This window comes from Pseudopodoces humilis, chromosome 8, assembly GCF_049639895.1.
Source record: "Pseudopodoces humilis isolate 2021_Gansu_Grassland_sample_001 chromosome 8, ASM4963989v1, whole genome shotgun sequence".
Lineage (NCBI taxonomy): Eukaryota > Metazoa > Chordata > Aves > Passeriformes > Paridae > Pseudopodoces > Pseudopodoces humilis.
Genome location: NC_142207.1, coordinates 25,708,729 through 25,728,236, shown reverse-complemented (window position 1 = coordinate 25,728,236; position 19,508 = coordinate 25,708,729). Strand labels below are relative to the sequence as shown.

The window sequence follows — 19,508 nt, the reverse complement described above, 5'->3', positions numbered from 1 at the left end:
CGCGAGACGGACGGTGCGTGCCGAGGGACAAACTGCCGCGGCGCGCGGCGCGTTGCTGAGCAACGCTGAAGTGGCCGTTGGAGGGAGGCGCGCGCATGGCCAAATTCGTGGTGGCGGGTGAGGGGGGACCCGGGACCCGGGCGGCGCAGTCCCGGCCGCAGCACCTTGTACCGGGACCCGGGCGGGGGCAGCTCGCCGTGCTTGCCGCAGTTGCCCCTCTCTGCGGGCTCACCCCCATGCCCGGGGCTCTCCGGGAGCCGCGTCCACACGGCGCGCAGCCTCAGCCGGTCCCGGGTCAGAGTTCCCCCTCATGCTGTCTGTGAGGCGTCAGCCTCCCTGCTGCTGTCCCTCCAGGAGTGGGCTCCTCGGCCCCTTGGACGCTGGCTCGGGAGTCTGTTTCACCTGCAGAATTACCCTTCCTTAGCTGGCTCACATTAGACAACGTTCAGTCTTTTAAGCTCTTATCGGTGAATGACAAAATCATCCAATTGTGCTGCTGTTGCTATGTTCACAGGCAAGGCAAACTGCCCATACTATGCCAAAGCTGAACTCCTGGCTGACTATCTCCAGACTAACTTGCCCAACTTCAGGTTTCACAAGATTACTCAGCAGCCTGACAAGTGGGAGGTAAGGAATTGTAAATCAGGTCGCCGATAGGTGCCCCAGTGCTCTACAAACCAAGAAATGTGCTTATCTGTAGTACGTTTCTTCTTCTCTTCTCTTGGTGGTTTGCTGTGTGGATAGAGGTGCTGCAGAAGCAGCTTTGGCTAGGAGAGCCAGCCATAGGAAAGGTTACAATGTTTTGAGCAACTGACGTCTCTGAGTTTTACCACAGAAGATAGGCACAAAGTGTGGACTAGTCTAAAGCTGTATTATGTCAAGAAAAAGTTCAAGGTGGTTTTGGTTGCTTGCTTGCTTGCTTGGTTTTCTGTTCTGACTTTTTTTTTTTTTTTAAAGTATAAATGACTGTTCAATCTGTAAATCTTTTGCCCACTGTGATTACATATACCTTCTGAGATGTTTCTTGTCAAGAGCCTTTGGGGCATTTAAGAGTTTTGAATTACAGTGGAAGTAAAAAACAAATACCACATATTTGTTTAAAGTGTGGATGGGCCTTTCTGAGTACTTATGCTGTAGACATGCTGCCTATAAGGCTCTGAAAAAACTGCAGTCTTATTCCATGACATAGACAGTATTACGGTATTTATTACCTTGTGTATTTTGCTTGACACCTCCACCAAGTAACTTGAACAGTTCAGTGAAAAACAATTAACCTCTTCACCTTACTTACCTTGTGTGGCTGAGTAAGAATCCTCAGATTACTTGCTGCTTCACAACACTGCTCTCTTCTGTACCACTAAGACAACTAAGTGAAATCAAGACCTTGAGGTGAGCTATCCCAGTGTATCACCATACCTTGCTTTGTGTTATTCCCCCATTTTGTACCCACTGGTACATAAATTCTGAGGCACCTTGTAATTATATATTGAGAGGAAATAGTAAGAATGCTTGTAGCTGTAATGTTTAAATGTTATCAAATATGATGTATTAAAACATCTGGTGGGGATGTTTACATCAGCAGTGGCTTCATGACATTTGTGAAACAAATGGATGGGAACATAGACAGTCTCCTATCATTTGGAGAGAGCTGTTGGACCGTGGAGGGAAGGGTCAGCTTCTGGGAGGACTTAATGATTTTCTGGAATATGCTCAGGTAATAAGCTGCCTTTAATACTGAAAGACCATGTTTTACAACATTGTTTTTCCTTTTTCCTCTTTCAAATGTAAAATAAAGCTATTGTTAGAATTACCTTGATGGGTTTGGGCTATCATTTGATTAGAGATCATCCCTTTTGTTTGTAGCGATATTATGGCATCACTTCCATGATGCTGATGGAGGAAATGTTAGACATTGCTGAGGAGAACCTGCAGGCACATCTTGAAATTGTAAAAGAGGATGAAGAGATTAAAAGTCTTATCAAGCCTATGCAGATCTGGATTACCAGGTGAGAGTGAAGAGAGTACCTGTGAACTTCTACTCTGTTCAGAGGAATGCACTTTTTCTTATCACATATAACTGGTGTAACCATCTGAAACTAAGCACAAATCCCTGTAATTTGATGACTTGACTTGGGTTCTGTAGCCCTCACTATGACCAATTAGTATATAACTTAGAAATAATTTATTGTTTTGTTCACCTGTTCAAATGAGGGGTATGAACAGGCATAATTTAGACCTCACATCAGTTTAGGCAAAAACAGGTATTTACAAAATAAGCTAGCAATTTTATAGTGCAACTGTCTTGCATTAAGTGTTGTTGGAAATATCAGAGTAGGTAAAGTCTCTTGGAGCTTTAAGAAATTCCTGTATTTCTATTAGTCCTATTAGAGCACATTAAAAAACTGTGGTTCTATAAAGACATCAATTTTTAAGTGACGGCATCAGTTGAGATGCACAGGATGGAGAAGCCTTCAAATGAAAGGAGAACCCAACTGTTTTAATTCTTAACCTGTTAAAATGACAAAAAGAGCAGTAAAGGATGCAAGCTAGTGGTGTCTTTAAATGTAATTAAGTAAAAATTTAACACTTTTGTATTTATGTAATACTTCCAAACAAGCAGTGGTTCATTGTTAACTGCAACTTTTTTACATCCTCTCTAACCAGCGCATCAGTTCCAATCTGTTATCATCTGATCCCTCTGTTGGCAAATGGAGAAGTGTTTGGGATGACCACAGAAATCAGCATCCATTTGCTTGACACTGACCAGTTTAAGGAAATTCTTTGCGGTATTGTAATGGAAACTGAAGACATGGCATTCCCACTTCTCCACAGTATTTCAGAGCACACAAAAATAGACCAAGCTTTTATTGATGCTGATATTATCATTGTTCTTGATGATGTCCCCTTAAACCTTGAAGTCCAATCCCGTGAGAACCACATCAGAGAAGTGAGTGAGATCTGCCAAGTGTATGCTCCCTTGATTGAGAAGAATGCCAAGAGTGAGGTCAAAGTAATTTCATCAGGAAAAACCTTTGCAAACCTTAAGGCAACAATGTTAAGGACATATGGCCCATCCATTAGGCCTGAAAATGTCATCGCCATTGCTACATCCTGGGAAAGTGCAGCTAAAGCTATGCTGGCCAGGAAGCTGAATGTGAACACAGCAGGTGAATGTTTATGTAGCATTTGGGGAATTCAGCAAACCTTCTGGAGTACATATTTCATTCCAGAACACAGTTGACATGCATGCAGAAATGCACTGTGGTGTACTCACTGAATTTCTTGGCTTTACAGAATGCCAGAGTGTCTTTTGCTTGCTCTGAGATGCAGCCCTGCCACTCCGATGTATATTTCATGCTGGAAATGTGCTAGGGACGACAATTGTTTTGCAGATTGGGAACTAGGACTTCAAGACTGCATTTACACTCCGTAGTGCATTGTTATTTTGGAGCTGTGAATAAACATGGCAACATACTGCTGTGCAGATAATGACAGTAAAGTAGAACTGTGTTGTAATATTATTTTGAGGTTAATTAACTTTCATTTTCAGGTCAATTGTTACACCTTTGTTATATTTGCAGTTTTGCACTGCGTAGCAAAGGTGTGCTCTGACAGTCTGCTCAGCATCAGGATTCTGTAAGTGTTGCATAGCTAGAACTGGTCATTGATGACAAGTGTAGATATTTTGGGGCCTAATGAAATGGAAAAGCAAGTTAATAGGCTGAATAGCCGATCAGCAGGTTTTTTGAGAAAATCCTTTTGCACCAAAGCAGGTAGTTTTTATTTTTTTAATTATTGCTTTTATTGTTTATATATTTGCTTTTACAGGATTTTATAAGGAAGGCTGCTGTATGTTTGCAATATGATTTGTTACTGTTTTAAGAGTTAAATTTTGACTATTATTTACAGTAACATGATATAAATTGAAGCTCCTTTTTCAGCTTGTGATGAAGTTTAATATGTTACGGAGAACTTGGTTGCAGTTATCAGATCAAATAATTTCTGCTAGCAAGGCAGGGCACAGATTTGAATAATTCATTTTGAAGAGGATTTCTGAAGCTCATTTTCTTAAAGTATTTGTCTCTTCACTTTGTTACAGGAGTTAAAGATGTGATTGTTTGGGGCAATATTACTGGGTCTAACTACATTGATTTGTCACATGCAAAACTTTATGGCTATGACTGTGCTATTCGGGGACCTCCTAATTTTCCACGTCCTTTGTTGAATATGATTTATGATAGGTACAGTACAGATTTATTTCTTTCAAGTAAAGTTAAATAACTGCTTTTAATCCAAGTTTATCTGAATTGTGTAATTAAACATCAATAAAGGTTTTTGTTTTTAAGATTTGTCTTTACTGATCGGCACTGTACGTAAAGGAAAACACAAACTGAGGTATTCCATCTGCAAAAGAAGTTGGGTAGTTCCTAGTGCTGTGCCTAGTTCTGACACTTCTGCCAACTCTGTTTATAACTATATTTTTCCTACATTTTAAGTGGATTTCTCTTATATCATGAGCAGTTTATAGGAAGTAATGTAAGTCCAGGTCATGACTTAGATGTCTAGTTTGCATGAAGGAACTTTGAAATAGTATTAAACAGATATTGTGCTTGAATTACCTGGAATAGGCCTGAGCATACTAATGTTGTCAGTTTTCCAAAACAGATGATTTGTTAATATATGTGAAAAGGAAACCTGGCAGCTAGATAACTTCCTGTGGAAAGAACAGCAGCAGAGAAGGGGTGGGTGCAGTGAGAGGCAGCAGATGTGACATACACCCAGGCCTGGCTATCTGGATCTCCCACTCTGGTCTAGACTTAGCATTTACTGGAGAGCAGACATTTCTGTATTCTGGGCTTGTACTGAGTCTCACACAGGCAGACTGATTCATGGCTGGGTTTTTACATAAGACAGTAATATATAAATTACATATGAAATATTAAATTACATATAAAATAAGAGAGGTTATGACTTGAGTAAATGACCTAAGTTTCATAGGAAAGTAGGACTGGTTACTTTTTAAGCTATGTTTTATTAGACCTTTTTTTTTCTCTCTGTAAAAATGCCTTGCTTTCAGCAGTGAAGTTTGAGTAAGTTTTGACTATTTTCTTTCCTCAGGTTTAGTTCTTTTTTTCTCAAGGAAACTACTCTTCTTGTAGTCATCTTAGTTTTTCATCCCTTTTTTCTCCATTTTTTTGTTGGTAGTGAATGGATCCATTCAGAATTTCTGTCTGCACAGAGTACACTGAGTTCCCGGATGTCCCATTGTACAGGAATATTACCTGCTCATGCGGTAGCCATGGTACTGCAATACTGGTACCGTGGCTCTCCTTCTGAGGAGATTGTTTCTGTGGGAGTATTTAGTGAAGGTAAAGCTATTTTTGCTTCACATGTTCTCTTGTAGCTTTGCCCTGCATATAGTAGCTTTCCCCTATCTATAATGTTATTTTTTAATCAATGTTTTTAATTTAATAAAAACTTGTAAAACAAATGATGTGAGGCCAGGAGTTTGTTTCATGATAAGAATTTCCAAATCTAATAGAGCTTATGATAATGCTCACTTTTTACAGGCATCTCTTAGGTTAATATTGTCTTTTTGCAGATTATCTCTTAGTCTTTTAGTTTAAATGTTTTTCTGATTTATGTGTTTTGTGCAAGAGCTCTTTGTAGTTCTTAGAGCCTAGGCTATGAAAGTGTGTTTTTCATGTGTAGTTATGTAAACCAATAAATGGAATATTTCACAGCAGGCATTTAACCCTTATGAAATAAATTACTTTTCCCCTTTTTTAAGATGTACAGAAATTGTTTTATTACAACACAGGAAAGACACCTATTGGAGATGGTCCAGAGGAAGGCCACAAAAAAATGATCACAGGGATGAATGCACCTCTTATGAAAACAGGCTGAGAGCTGAGGTTGTTCAACCTACAGAAGAAAAGGCTCTTATAGCACCATCCAGTGCTTAAAAGTTCTTACAAGAAAGATGGGGGTAAACATTTTAGCAGGATCTGTTGCAATAGGACAAGGATTAATGGATTTAAGGTGAAGGAGGGTCAATTATGATTATATATAATTAAGTTTTTCACAATGAATGTGATAAGACACTGGAACAGCCTGCCCAGGTTGAGAGAGGTGAGAGAAGCCTCAACCCTGGAAACATTCAAATTCAAGTTGGATGGGGCTCAGACACATTTGAAGATGTCTCTGCCCATGGCAGGAGAGTAGAACTAGAGACCTTTAAAGGCCCCTTGCAGCCCAAACCCATCTGATGCTATGATTCATGCACATCTAACTAAAAGTACAAAGTTACAGTAAAAAGGACATTCTTTTTCAAGCTGTAGATTGAGAAAGGCAGTCTCCATTTACAATGAGATCTTAAAGTTGTAGATTTTTGCAAGTCTGTAGGAGTTAGTGTTGTCACTAGTGATGTAATCAGAAATAATGTGTTTTGTTATTTTTTCCCCCCTCTTCTTCAGGTCAATTTTGCATTCCTGAAGGAATTATCTTCTCTATGCCAGTGAGGTTCCAGAATGGAAACTGGGAAGTCATGACAGAATTAGAAATTAATGAAACAACCCAAAAAGTTCTGGAACGCTTATCCCATGAGCTGGTTCAGGTAAGGGTTTCTTGAGTCTCGTGTATGCCCATTCTGCCACCTATGGGCACATTGTAATACAACTTGGAACACTGAAACCTTTAAGTGTTAGATGTACAAACAGCACATGTGCACTTATGCATGGTAAAAACAGGGTATTTATAAGTGTAAGGTAGTATATGTGTATTGAAACAAACAGACAACTGTTCTTCTGCCCAAAAAAGAAATGATAAATTAAGTTTACTTATTTTAAGTTTACACTACTATGTAAGTGTAGAGTTTGCACTCCAAAGTTCTGCAGGCTTTTTGCAAAACAGAAATATTGTCCTTTGTTTAATGTTTCCACATTCTATGTTGATTTTGCTTATGTGGTATTCAGAGTATTTCTATGCTAAAAGACATATCTTTTGGCATTTTTATGGCTGTGACTCCTCATAAATGAATGCCAGACCTTACTAGAATTAGGGATTTTTCAGAAAATAAAACATCATTGAGCATTATTTTCATCATGAACTTCTTGTCACTTAGTGAGACAAAAATAATTCATTTGTACTATTGAAACTTTTAAAAAGACTGATCCTAAACTCTACATTCTAGCTTTAATCAGATTTTGTGATCTTCAGTCATACTAGTAATGTGTAAGAATTATTGTTTTAACATATTTTAAGTTTGTGCTAGAAATTAGAGCAGATTAAAAGAATGGGTGGTATTAAAAGTGCCTTTTCTTCCATTTAGGAAAAGCTCGTTGCACTAAGGGAGATAAGCGAAATACATCCATATGAAGCAGAATAAAAACTCCACACCTTCTCCAAGTGTTTCTCTGTTTCTTTTCCTATTTAATTTGCTTTTAAAGTTCTCTGTCCTCATTCATCAAAATAAGAACAGATGGACACTAAAGTATGTTTTAGTTTTGTTTTTTCACTTTTTCTCTATTTTCAGGTTGTGAAATTCCTGCACTTTTCCAATGTTCTCACCATTTCTTTCTCATTTTCATTCCTACAGACCTTTTCCCTAGTTTATTTTCTTTCTCCCTCCCTTCAGATTCTTTCCAGTACTTTTATATCAGCCCTTTCTGTACTATGAGCTGTTCTTCATTAAGGACAGGCTGAAGAATGGGGAAACTATTCAGAGTTAGATGCCCAGAGCCTCTACTGAAGCATAAAGCCTTTTGGTCATCCATGCTTGTTTCTTTGGAAAGGACTACGGACACAATAAGATATCCTTGATGAATGCAGAATTTAATTATTTGGCTAATCATGACCTTGTTTAACCCAGACAGGGAATTCCCAATTAGATAAGAGTGACCTTCCTTGTCTGCTCTCTACTTGTATGGTACTGCTGTTCTGTAGAGCTGTCCTGTTCCTCTTGTGCATTAAATGCTAAGCAGAGGCCTTCCCACTGCTAGCAGCAATGTGCTCAGTTGTAGCCTTCTCTTGTGATATCAGTATCAGGTGATCAAGTATTCCCAAAGTGCCCTGCTTTATCTCCTTGCGTGCAGAAGTATTTTAGGAGGCTAGCAAAAATATCTTATGTTTTTCCTTTTTTTTACAGAAATGGAAACCTTGCCTACTAGGTCAGTTTAGCTAAATTAGCTAGAGTCATCTGGAAGAGAAAATTCTGGAAGTTCCCTTATTAAAATATTGTTTCCATTGCGCAAAAGAGCAAACTAAAAAGGAAGCCTAAACATTGCTGTAGCTTTTGCAGTATTTTCCTCATTAAAAACCCCGGGAAATCTCTAGGTGGAAAAATATTTCAAATCCAGTGTGAATGTAACATTTTTAACCCGTAGACCAAAGTAAAGTTCCTACTGATTTTAATGAGTCTAGGATTTCATTTGCATCCAACCACTTATTTCTTCAGACCAATAAACTATTGTTAAAATATAGTTTAATGCCTAAAATGTTCATATGAAAATCTTGAGCAGGACTGTCACATACAGAGTAGAAGTTCTATAAGTCCAGAATTTTTTTTTCAGAGGTACTGAAACACAGTACTTTTTGTAATAAAGTATCTTCTTGGGCAAAATTGTTTTTAACATAGAAATATGTTTATACATCTCCAAAGTGACAAGTTCATCTTTATTTCCATGTTTTTCTTACTTATTTCATGAGTTTCAAGAGAATACTTGTGTGTTTTAAGTCAAAATAATTAAATTCTTGTTTAAACAGAACTGTTGTGGATCCACTTTTACTTGCATCTTTGGTGTCTTAAATGATGGAGACTGTTAATGAAACGTTACTGTACTTGCTAATTTTTTATCATATATGTTTAAAACAAAATAGAAAGCTTCCTGTTCTTTGAATCAGTTACATACAGCTGCAATGAATTAATTATTTCTGTTCAAATAGAGTTTCAAGCTCTGAATAAGGGAAGACCTCTTATATGAGGAAACCAAGAGAAGTTACTGGCTGAGTAGGACAGGACTAGGAGGGATGTCTCATTGGTCTTTGGAAGAGGAGCTCAGAAACCTGGGGTATCACAAGCGATCTGGGAGAATGTGGAGTTCTGTGTAAAGTGTATATGGGAGAAGCAAGATTTAGAGGGACTGAGATGTTATTCTAAGTATCTTCATTAGAGTTCACATGGAAATTGTAGAGGTAGGTGTTGTAAAAAGTCTTGAAGACAGGGGTTAGGAACCATTCATTTAATGGATAAATGATCTCCAGGGAATTAGTTTCCAGTAGTGTATGCACAGGAGTTTGGCTGAGTTTCTGAGGAGCATCTGGAAGCAGATGTCACAGGAGAAAATAGCAGGGAGGGATTCTACTAGTAGTCTCTATAAAACTACCTGATTTTTCTATAATTTCTTCTCCAAGATAGAAAAGTTAGCTTCTCTAATGTGTATTTACATTTGGGCTTTTTCTCTATGAATAGGCTTTAGCAATCTTACTCTTTGAATTTTTTTATTCTGCCTGTCGAGATAGTTCAAACAAACTGCAGTTCAAGCACCAACACTGCACAGCTGTTAATGAGAGGGAAAATAACTCTTCCTGCAATATATAAGTAGGCTTATCTGACTTCTGAATCACCAACTGAAAACCTCTCTTCTCAGAGGCTGGGAGCAGAAAGAAAAAGCTGCTTGGGATGTCTCGTGTATCCTAAATTATTCTAACTGGATTTGTCTAGTGGTCTGCATGGAAATTCAGGTCTTTCCTCATTGAAGCAAAAGTGAATGGAAAAGCTTTTTTCCTTAGCTTTTGTTTAGGAGAAAAAGAAAAAAAAATAGGAAAGCTAAAATGTGGTAACATATTCAAAACTGGTTACAGTGGTAAAACAGCAATTGATTTAGTCATCAGTAAGTTTGGGTTTTCTATAAGTAATAAGCAATTTCTGGGACATGTTTTTTCACAAGTCTCTAAGTCATGCTGTGTATGCAGGATATTCATGATATTGAGGACTCCTGCTATCTGGGTGTTATGGTAACTGTTGAAAAATTTATGAAAAAGGGCTTTAAGTTGTATGTGTCTTACAAATGTTATGTGTAGATTGCTCATAAACCTTAGCATTTGGGTGTACTGAAGAGCTTTGTGGTTGGTCTGAGCAATTCTTGCTCTTGGACTTTACCACTAGGGCTTACTATTTTTCTTCTTTGTATAGCTGCCCCAACTCTTTGTTACAGCACATTGTGCTTTATACATTACTATGTCAGCTTCTACCTCATTTTCAATCTCTATAGCAACAGTTTCTCAGCAACCAGGAGATGCTTAGTAAAGGCCTCTCAATTTAGAAATATTGCACTCCAACCATAAAAAAAAAAGGCACTTTGAAACAAAGATCAAAGAAGTTTTATCTTTAATTATTCAGGATATTTATTACTAATTAATTAGTGTTCTGTGTTTTGACTGCTTAGACAATTACCTGATACTTTGATCTGGGCCTTTGCTAGGCATTTGTTGTGAGCAGCTTTAATTTAAAAGCAAAACCTTTAGAACTGTGTCTTGAAGTCAACTTTTAAGTGCTGTAAAACTACTGGACTTCTCTGGCGATGTCATCTGACTTCTGGACCTTTAGTAAGTAATGAGAGGAAGGTAAGCACAGCTACTGTATTTAAGGGGAGACAATAATTTTGGCCTTTGAACAAAACATAGGATGTTTTCACCCTTCACAGGAAACAAAAGTAATTGTAGGTTCTTTTGTGCATATTTAAGATGTTGATCACATGTTGTCTGATTTCAAAAGAAGAAAAGTCTCTGATCAAGTCAATTGATCTGCTGGGAGGTTTCTGCCTTACTTCATGTGGCTTGTCTTTCTCTGTACTTTAATTTAATTATGTAGCATGCTTCAAAATACATTTTATTTGCTAAAGTACATATTCTGAGAACCTGTAAGGCAAAGTACATATAAGTAATTTTCTTTCACATTCCACTAAGAGTCAAGAAAAAGGCTCTCTTTGTTGTGCACATAAGAGTATTCATGGTAATGGGACCAGGATTGTTAACTGTAACAATTTATTTCCTGAACATTTGTACATAATTTTTATTTTTTGTTTGTTTTTTTAAAGTGATTTTCACTATTAAAGCACACAAGTAACTGAAATATAACAAATTAGCTGAAATAGTGTGTCAATGGGCAAAGTTACTTCAGATTTCGTGGGCAGCAGATACTGCTTCTGCTTTCATATTGTATTCATGTGCTAATACTAAAGTAGATTCTCTTCATTTCACCCAGACACTCCTACAGCAGTAGAGATCTGGACTGTCCACAGAGTTTTGTATATGAAAATGTAGACTGTACATACATTAATAATATCTTCCATAACTTTTTGGAGGGAGGATTCAAAGATATGATGCTGTACAATGATGGCCAGTTTGGTAAAACACATAAATATATGGTTAACTTGAGACCATGAATAACCTAGGACAAGACTATAGAGTGGTTTTCCATGTGGGTAATTTAAATGTTAGACCTTGTGCTGTACTGGATAGAGATCTGGTCATCTTACAGTAAGTATCAAGCACTCATAGATTATGCATGCTGTGTAACTCAGTAAGTCAGTAGATCTGTTCTTATTTGAGTGAGCAACTTCTAATGACTTCTAATTTAAGTGAGTTTAATCTGGATATTTTTATATTCATCCCATCCAGTTTCTTTATTTTATGTACCTCTGGTACAGAGAAAATAAAGAAGGCAAGCTGTGTGTGTCTAAGTCTACCTTCTAGATTGCTACATGTAGCTTTCACCAACACCTATGTTTAATTCATTACTCTGTGTCTTCTGATTTCATTGATTTCTGTACATGAACTTTTCTGTCAAACTATGGCAGAGGCTCTTACTACTGCAGCTATTTTAGGAACAGCTGTATCAGATTTTCATATATATTGCATATGAATATATATCTATAGGCAAACTTATGTGCCTGTATAAATGCTGGTCAGAGCTGTAGTTCTGCAGAAGCCTTAGTAAGAAAGAAAATAGAAGAGTGGAAAAGAAGCATAGTGGTATTTCTTTCAAAGAAGGACTACAGTAAAAATTGTGGCATTATAGTCTTGAATGCAAAAGACTATTAAAGCAGATCTGTATCTCAGTATTTTAAGTATCTAAATTTAGGTTATGACTGAAATTTAGGGACAGAAACACAAAGTTGCAGCTTTCACCAATTAAAATGGTGAGAAGCATATTTATGGTAGACTCAGTAATTTTATATCATTGAATACTTACGCTTCATAATTGGCCAGTATTCTGTCATGTTTATGACAAATCATCAATGATTACATCAAATGTAAGGAATGAACATATGTTTAAGTTCAGATTTAACAACATTTTTTTTGCTTAAGTTTTGGATAATTTCCAGCTACCTAATTTTTATTTATTTGAGCAAACCTTCCCTTTGTTCTGCACAATAAGCCACATAGATGGCCTTTGGAATCTCGTGTGACTTAGATCCATTATGCCTAGTGCTTTGAAACTGCAGTGTTAACTGAAAGGTAGTTGCTGCAGCTAATTAATGTTTATATATCTGTGATTGGAAATATGATGTACTTTAGAGCATTAGTGAAATAAATCCTGAGGGGAGACATTCAGTTTCCATTGTTACAGGGATATAACTACTTCTGCTTTCACAGTTGTTTAAATAAGTATATTCATGGTTAAGCTTCCTTTTCCCCTTCTGTATCAGCTCAGAAAGAAATAATGCCAGCTCAACCTAAAACTTTAATTCTGCTTGAAAATTTCAGAAAATACTTTTGAGTAATTGCAATCAATGAATCTTGGAAAGAGTCTGGTGTAGATATGCCCTCTGTGACCTGAAATTGTACACTATGAACTGTGTAGTAACCCTGCATGTAAAATTTGGGCTCTCAATAGTGAAAGATGTCAGCTCCTGTACTTAAAACAGTTTTGAGGATTGGTTTTGCCCTGCTACAATTTTACTGTTACTTGAATTACTCCTATTTTATGCTAAGCAGAGAGCTTGCAATTTGCTGGAATTTCTCTGCACATGGCACCAAAATGATTTTGTTTAATGTAAATCTGTTTAATTTAATTTCTGAAATGCATCCAGTGAATTGTTCAGATTAAAAGGTTTAATTTGAATGGCTCGATATGTCTCTGCCTAGAATATGTGGTTTTACACTTTGGTTTGTTTTGTTATAGAATGCCTAATGCCATCTGTTAATTTCAAATGGATCCAGACTTGAGGGGTAAGGATTTTTCTTATTTTTTCCCAACTTTTCTCAAAAGGAATTTCTGTGTCTTTTTGAACAGAAACTACTGAATTTTAATGAAATCATGCCACCTTGAGAATCTCTGTGCTGTAGCACTTAAATGACAGATTACACAGCTGTAATGTCCTACTTTTATTGTTAGATCTGTCCTGACACCTTCCTTGCCATTATCACATCGGTTTATGGAATGGTCAGGCACACAGGCCCATGATCCCTAATTTATACTAAATGCTAAGTTTTTTTTCCATACTTTGGAATAGGAATGAAGGATGGCCATACGATCCCTTTTTCAATGCAAAATCTCAGCAGGTACCTCATCTGCCACAGAGTAAATAGCTCAAAATTCAGAATAGCAGGTAACCAGCTGAAGATGTCAGGAATCACCAGACTTCTGTGTGTTTAGGAACTCCTTTGTCTGCTACTCAACAAAGGGCATTTATACTTCTTGAGGTGAAATTTGACCCACAGCAGAATGATTACATCCTGATTTTCTGTCCAGAGGGAAATCTCCCTTCCTGTGAGAAATGAAGGATTATAATGTCCCTAAATAGCCTCTCATCAATAATAATTTTAAAATGCTTTACTATTTTACTTATGTGTCCTCACAAGTTAATTCTGGAACTGTGCTTGACAGGCACAGAATGCCCCACTTTGGGGCTACATTTTGTCTGTAAGGGTGGACTTGAATTAAGTAGCAGATGGTTACTAAAACAGATTCCCTTCACTTCGAAAATCATCTTGTGGATGGAAGGTATTTGAGTTGAATCATATGTATATTTCTAGCATTTGTATTTGAAAATAAGCATTTGGAACTTAATCCATAGCCTACTGAAAACTGTGGAAGTTGTTCTGTTGCTTTCAAAAGGGCTTTGGATCAGTTTATTGAGGAAAGAGAACTGATGATGCGTGGATGTGCTACACTACATCTCCAAATAATATCACAAAACATAGTATGACAAGAGCAGGACTAAACAGATGGTATATTGGCATCTTTCTATAGCTTAGACAGCATCTGGGAACCAGCAGAGCCCATAATTTGCTGACTATTAATATTAATCTGGTGCATTCCTTGGAAACTATTGCACACAGATTGGCTCCTTTCCAGACTGAACAGGTGAAGTATTTTCATTTATATGTATTTATTGCTTATCTATAACCTTAACCAACTGTGTGTAATTCTTCCTCTCTGAAGTACAGGGAGAAAGGGTCTCTGAGGACAGAAGGATAACAGATAAATCCCTTTCTAGTTTCTGAAGTTTAGTGAACAAGCCTTGTTTTTTTGTCTTGAAGTTCAAGTTATGTGTGCAAAGTATCAGGCATAGGTCATGGTCAGCATGTCTTATTTTCCACTCAGAAAAACAACCTTTAGTGATGTTAAAGAAATAAGCTGAAATCATATAAGGGTATGTGATTTGGTAAAGCATATTGAGTGGGTTTTCTAAACAGAGATGTCAAAAGTAATTTACTCTAGTAAATGTCTTTTCTTCTTCTGCAAGAATCCCACATCTTGATCTTGACAGAAGATTTGCTTAGTGCTTGAAACAATATGCATCCAAAACCATAACCCTGCTGTGCAACTGACAAACTTCCTTGCAGAAGAGCATCTCTGATCAAAAAACCTATTTGCCTGAAGAAATAGTATTTCATTATGATCTTGGTTAAAAGTAAGTGCAGTGCATAACCCTCACAGGCCTTGTTCTGATCTATGAATAAACTTGATTCTCAAAGAAGCTGATATGACCTGTATGTTAAAATCTGTTTACTCACTGTTTACAAGAAGACTGTTCACCCCACAAAGTTATTTGAAAAAAAAAGAAAATGCTTTATTTTTGTTTTCTTTTTTTTCCTCCAAATATTCCTTCAGAGTGCTGGTCAACTTGAAACTCCAAATTTGGTTGTTTTGAGTTTTAGTTAGTTTTGAATGAACCACTCTATTTTAATGTGTGTTTGTTTTCTTTCACAGAGGCCTTCAATGGTGTTCAGAGCTCCATATACAGAACAGCCCTAAAACTACGCTCAGTACAAAGTCTTTGCCAGTGTTAGTAGTCAAAGACAATCTTGTGTGTTTACAGGGAGGAGAATCTGTATAAAATTTGTATTGTGGTCACCATGAGTTATTATGCTACTTTGCTCTCTCCTTTTCCACCTGAGAGTTTTAGAACGGATTATGAACACTTAAGATCTAGGTAGTGCTTCATATATAAATTGATTTTTTTTTCCTTTTGAATGTCAATGGAAATACATTAGTGAAATTCTAAAATTATGAGAGAATAAAATTATTTTTACAAGCTGCAACCCTGCTATGTAGACATCAAGGACAATTATTAACCTTTATCTGTGTATTATTACAGTTATGAAAAGTCAAATTCTAATGTGTTTCTTAGGAGCTGATTTATTGGAAATAACCATGGCTTATTGAAAATGCATTGACTGGACTATAAGAATTAATGAAAGCAAAATAGAATATGATAGACCAGAAAACTCCTGGCTAGTATCCATTCTCCCTGTCTTTGAAGTGAGGGAGAATTCAGTGCAAGCGGAGTTGTGCAACAAAGTCCCGGTCACCTAGCTCACTTTGAAATTACTGAACGTAAATTCCATATTGAGCTAAATTTCATGGAAATCCTGAATTTTCCATTTGAAACTGTGTGTTGCTGAAAATGCACAGTATTGCAAGTGAGGTCTTCAGGGTATCACAGAGAAGCTGACTAGTTTGTTTGCCTTGGGTATATTTCTTTCATTTGGGGATGCTCTCTTATGAATATTTTTAGTCTGGTCTCAGCCCTAATATGGTTTATCTGCTTGATGCTCTGTGTCAATGTGGAAGTACCAATTCATACTGGTACTGGTTTTCTTTGTATATGGTGTACTGTTTTAGGCTTCATTTTACAGACTTGTTTTAGCAAGGCATTTCTGATAAAAAAATAGTCATGCTTCTATTCATGAAAAGGCATGGACCCTCATTCATTTCTTCCTTAATTTTCCCACAGTGGATTTGATTGATGTTTCTATGATTCAGCACATCCTATCAAGTGAACAAAGCCAGAAGGAAGAGAGGATTTCTCTGAACATGCAGCAAATCTCTAGAATGCTGATGAAACTGTTCCAAAGGACAAGATTAGAAAAACCAGGCCAGGTAGATCCAAGAGCTGCTGAATTCACATTTAGCTTGCTGGTTGCCATGTATGACAGGTGAGAAGAAGAATAAATGTAGATCCATTGAAGTACCATAGAAGCAAAGAAGGTTTTTTTGGATGGGACCTTAAAGATCATATTGCTCCAACCCCAAGTATTGCTAGATTAAGTCTGTTTCTACCACTCTCACACAATTTCTGTGTGAAACACTCACATTTTGATCGGTTTTGCTTTGTATGAAAACTAGGGGTAGTTCAGCTGTAGAAATATGAGTCACAAAACTGCATCAGAAAAACAGTAGTCAAATGTTCCCAAAACTACCTAGAAATCCAGACTTTTGCCAGTTCATGCTGACTTTTTCTCTGAAAACCTTTACAGAGTAGTTCTTCTTCTGACTTCCAAGATAATTTGGTATACTCCTAAAAAAGAATCCAGATTTGCATCTGGAGAACAGTACCCATGCACAGGTCAGGAATTTGCCAGTCACTTTTCATTATTCATTTTTCTCAGCCTTAAAAAGTTAATCTACCAATTATGAAACAAAATTGATGTCTCATAACTAAGATGAGCAGATTAGTGAATAGCAAAGTTTCTGAAAAAAATAAGGAAACAGCTCTCAGAGTGTATTTTTCTTATGTATTATTTGTGAATAATGAGTTAATTCACTAAAGGCAGGATTGATTTGTGATTCTATCAGATTTAAAAGACAAAGTTCATTGTACAAGTTATTTACCACAGGTGAAATTTTTCCCATCTACATCAGCAAAGTTTTTTACTGAAAGTAAATGAGATATAAGTGTTCTGCAGGATTTTTCTTGAAGTATTATTCGTTACTCATATGATCACTACTGCTTAAGGTCCCGTTTTATCAATTCTTTTAATAAAATAATCAATTAAGGCTAAGAATAAACAGTGTATTAAGAGACAAAGCTAGAAACATCAAGCGTAATTTTGTAATTTGTGTGCACTGTAGGAAAATTATTTAGAAGAATCTTCTTAACAGGTCTATCTTGGTCTTTTAGTCTGTTTTCTTAGGACTGTCATTTTCTTTTTGCTGCTATTTCTTTTTTTAAAAATAATTTCACAAATTTCTTGAAGTGTATATAAGATAGAAAAAGCTTCTTATAATTTTCTAATCATGTTTTCTCTGTAGTGTGCTGTTCTCCACTATAAACACTGGAAAGTATTTCACAGGAGGAGCACACAGGAATTTTCCATGTTTGTGTGGTAGTTTACTTAATAAGCTTGCATAAATATCTTAAGGGAATTTGATTATGTGCTTTAGCTTTAGTCTTGGAGTTTTTCCTTTGAAATTTCTGGAAAAACAACATTTTTCCATGCAGTTCATACTTTAGAGACTATATTGCAGCTTTACACAATGTGGGTTTATCTAAGACTCTTGAAAACAGTTTTATGTAACAATATTTTTAAGCTTTACAAAAGTAATATCTTAAATATAGATTTCCAGGATTTCCTGATTTGTGGTTTCTGATTAATATCTGCATTAGCTTCACAAAAAAAAATAGTGTTTTTCATTTGGTGCCTATGTCACAAAATTGGGTTCTAAATCTACATTATTCATTATACAATGGCCAAAACTAAATGTCCTGCTCCTCTATATATCCTTTTGATTAAACTGAGTTTCAGTGAAATTAAGTGTAATCAGCCCAAGAGAAGCTCAGTGCAGACTACTAGGGCCATAGTGGAGCTGCCTGATAAGATATGTAAAACTCAGATTGTATCCTTAATTCACTACTGTATTTGGGAAGGCTGTCCAAAAACAAACAAACAAAAAAGTAGAACATACACTGTAAATGTAAAATTATATTTTATTTGGAAAGTGAAGTCTTTGAAGGAGATATTGTCTTTTTGTCTTATGATTGCATGGTATCTTGGAACAGTTAACTCGGAAGTTATGTTCAGTGATAAAGGGTTCTAGGCATAAAATATCACTCAAATGTTACTTTGGATACATTTATATATAAATATATATTTATATATAAATATATGTATATATATATATAAAAATATAAATATATAAATATATATATAAAGGATACTTGTTTTGAAGTTTTCTTCCTACATAGTAGTATTCTATTCTTTAGAAGTTTCAGTCTTTTTATTCTCAGTGAATGTAGAGTAACTTATTTCATTTTCCTAGGTCTGGAACAGGGTATATCAAAACTAGATCTGCTGCAGCTGCCTTAATTTCCCTTTCAGGAGACACTCTACTGGCTAAATACAGAGGTGGGAAATGTATGATTTTATACACTGCCTGAAATACTGAACACTGAAGAAAATTTCCATTGTCATTTTTTATTTTAACAGAAAATTCAGCTCTGCCATGAATAAAGTAGATCATGTTGACTGCTTAGTTATAGAGAAAGGTTGATGCAGAATAATGCTTTTCAATCAATATCTGTAGCCATCTTTGCAATAAAGAGCCTCTGAAGAGGTCATAGTAAAGTTTAAGTAGAGCTTCTATTTGCCTAGCAGAAAAGAACAGAAACCCCATGGTTTTAATTAGCAATTCACAATTTAAATAGAGCACTTCTTGTATAAACATATTTAAATATATTTCCTAATGTTGTAAGAATGAGTTTGTTGCTTTCTTCCTTGCTTTTATTTTCTTTCCCTCACTATAGGGAGAAGTATGGTCACAGCAGTCACTGATAGCCTGTTAGGTACATAATAAAGTGCAACTTTCTTGAAGGGTTTATTTGTTAGACTGCAATTATGATAGCAGTTTGAAGATAGCTTGAAGAGAGTTGTTGCTCTGCCAGGATTCCAGCGGTTTTTTTTCCTTGTTTTCAGCTTTCTTCCAGTTTTATGCTGTCCCTGATGGGAAGGAGACCTTGATTACCCGCAGTGCCCTGAGAAGCCTGCTAACAGACTTAAATCAGGTATTGTTGCTGCAGTGCTGTTACATAACAGATTTTGTAGGAGTGTACTAACCTAGGAGAAAAAAAACCCCTCATGATTGATACATTTTACATTTGATTATCTTATCAGGGACCAAAGTTAATAAGACACTGTGGATATAGGGAGCTATCATGCAAAGTAGGTAAAAGAATCAAATTCTGTTCCTTTTCTCAAAATAACCACTTGCATTAGAG

At 36.4% G+C, this 19,508-nt stretch overlaps 2 protein-coding genes across 2 annotated transcripts; both read left to right on the top strand.

The window, feature by feature from the left end:
• The first annotated feature begins 95 nt into the window (after positions 1 to 95).
• MDH1B (malate dehydrogenase 1B) lies at positions 96 to 7,387 on the top strand. Its single transcript, XM_005519887.2, has 9 exons — positions 96 to 117; positions 515 to 627; positions 1,580 to 1,714; positions 1,864 to 2,006; positions 2,665 to 3,167; positions 4,100 to 4,241; positions 5,206 to 5,369; positions 6,477 to 6,616; positions 7,331 to 7,387. The coding sequence occupies exons 1-9, from the start codon at positions 96 to 98 to the stop codon at positions 7,385 to 7,387; spliced, it is 1,419 nt and encodes a 472-aa protein (XP_005519944.2).
• Positions 7,388 to 13,214: 5,827 nt separating this feature from the next.
• On the top strand, positions 13,215 to 19,346 carry LOC148183859 (dystrotelin-like). Its single transcript, XM_088058967.1, has 5 exons — positions 13,215 to 13,233; positions 15,221 to 15,295; positions 16,248 to 16,449; positions 18,554 to 18,639; positions 19,207 to 19,346. Exons 1-5 carry the CDS (start codon positions 13,215 to 13,217, stop codon positions 19,344 to 19,346), a joined length of 522 nt encoding a protein of 173 aa, XP_087915093.1.
• Positions 19,347 to 19,508: the final 162 nt, after the last annotated feature.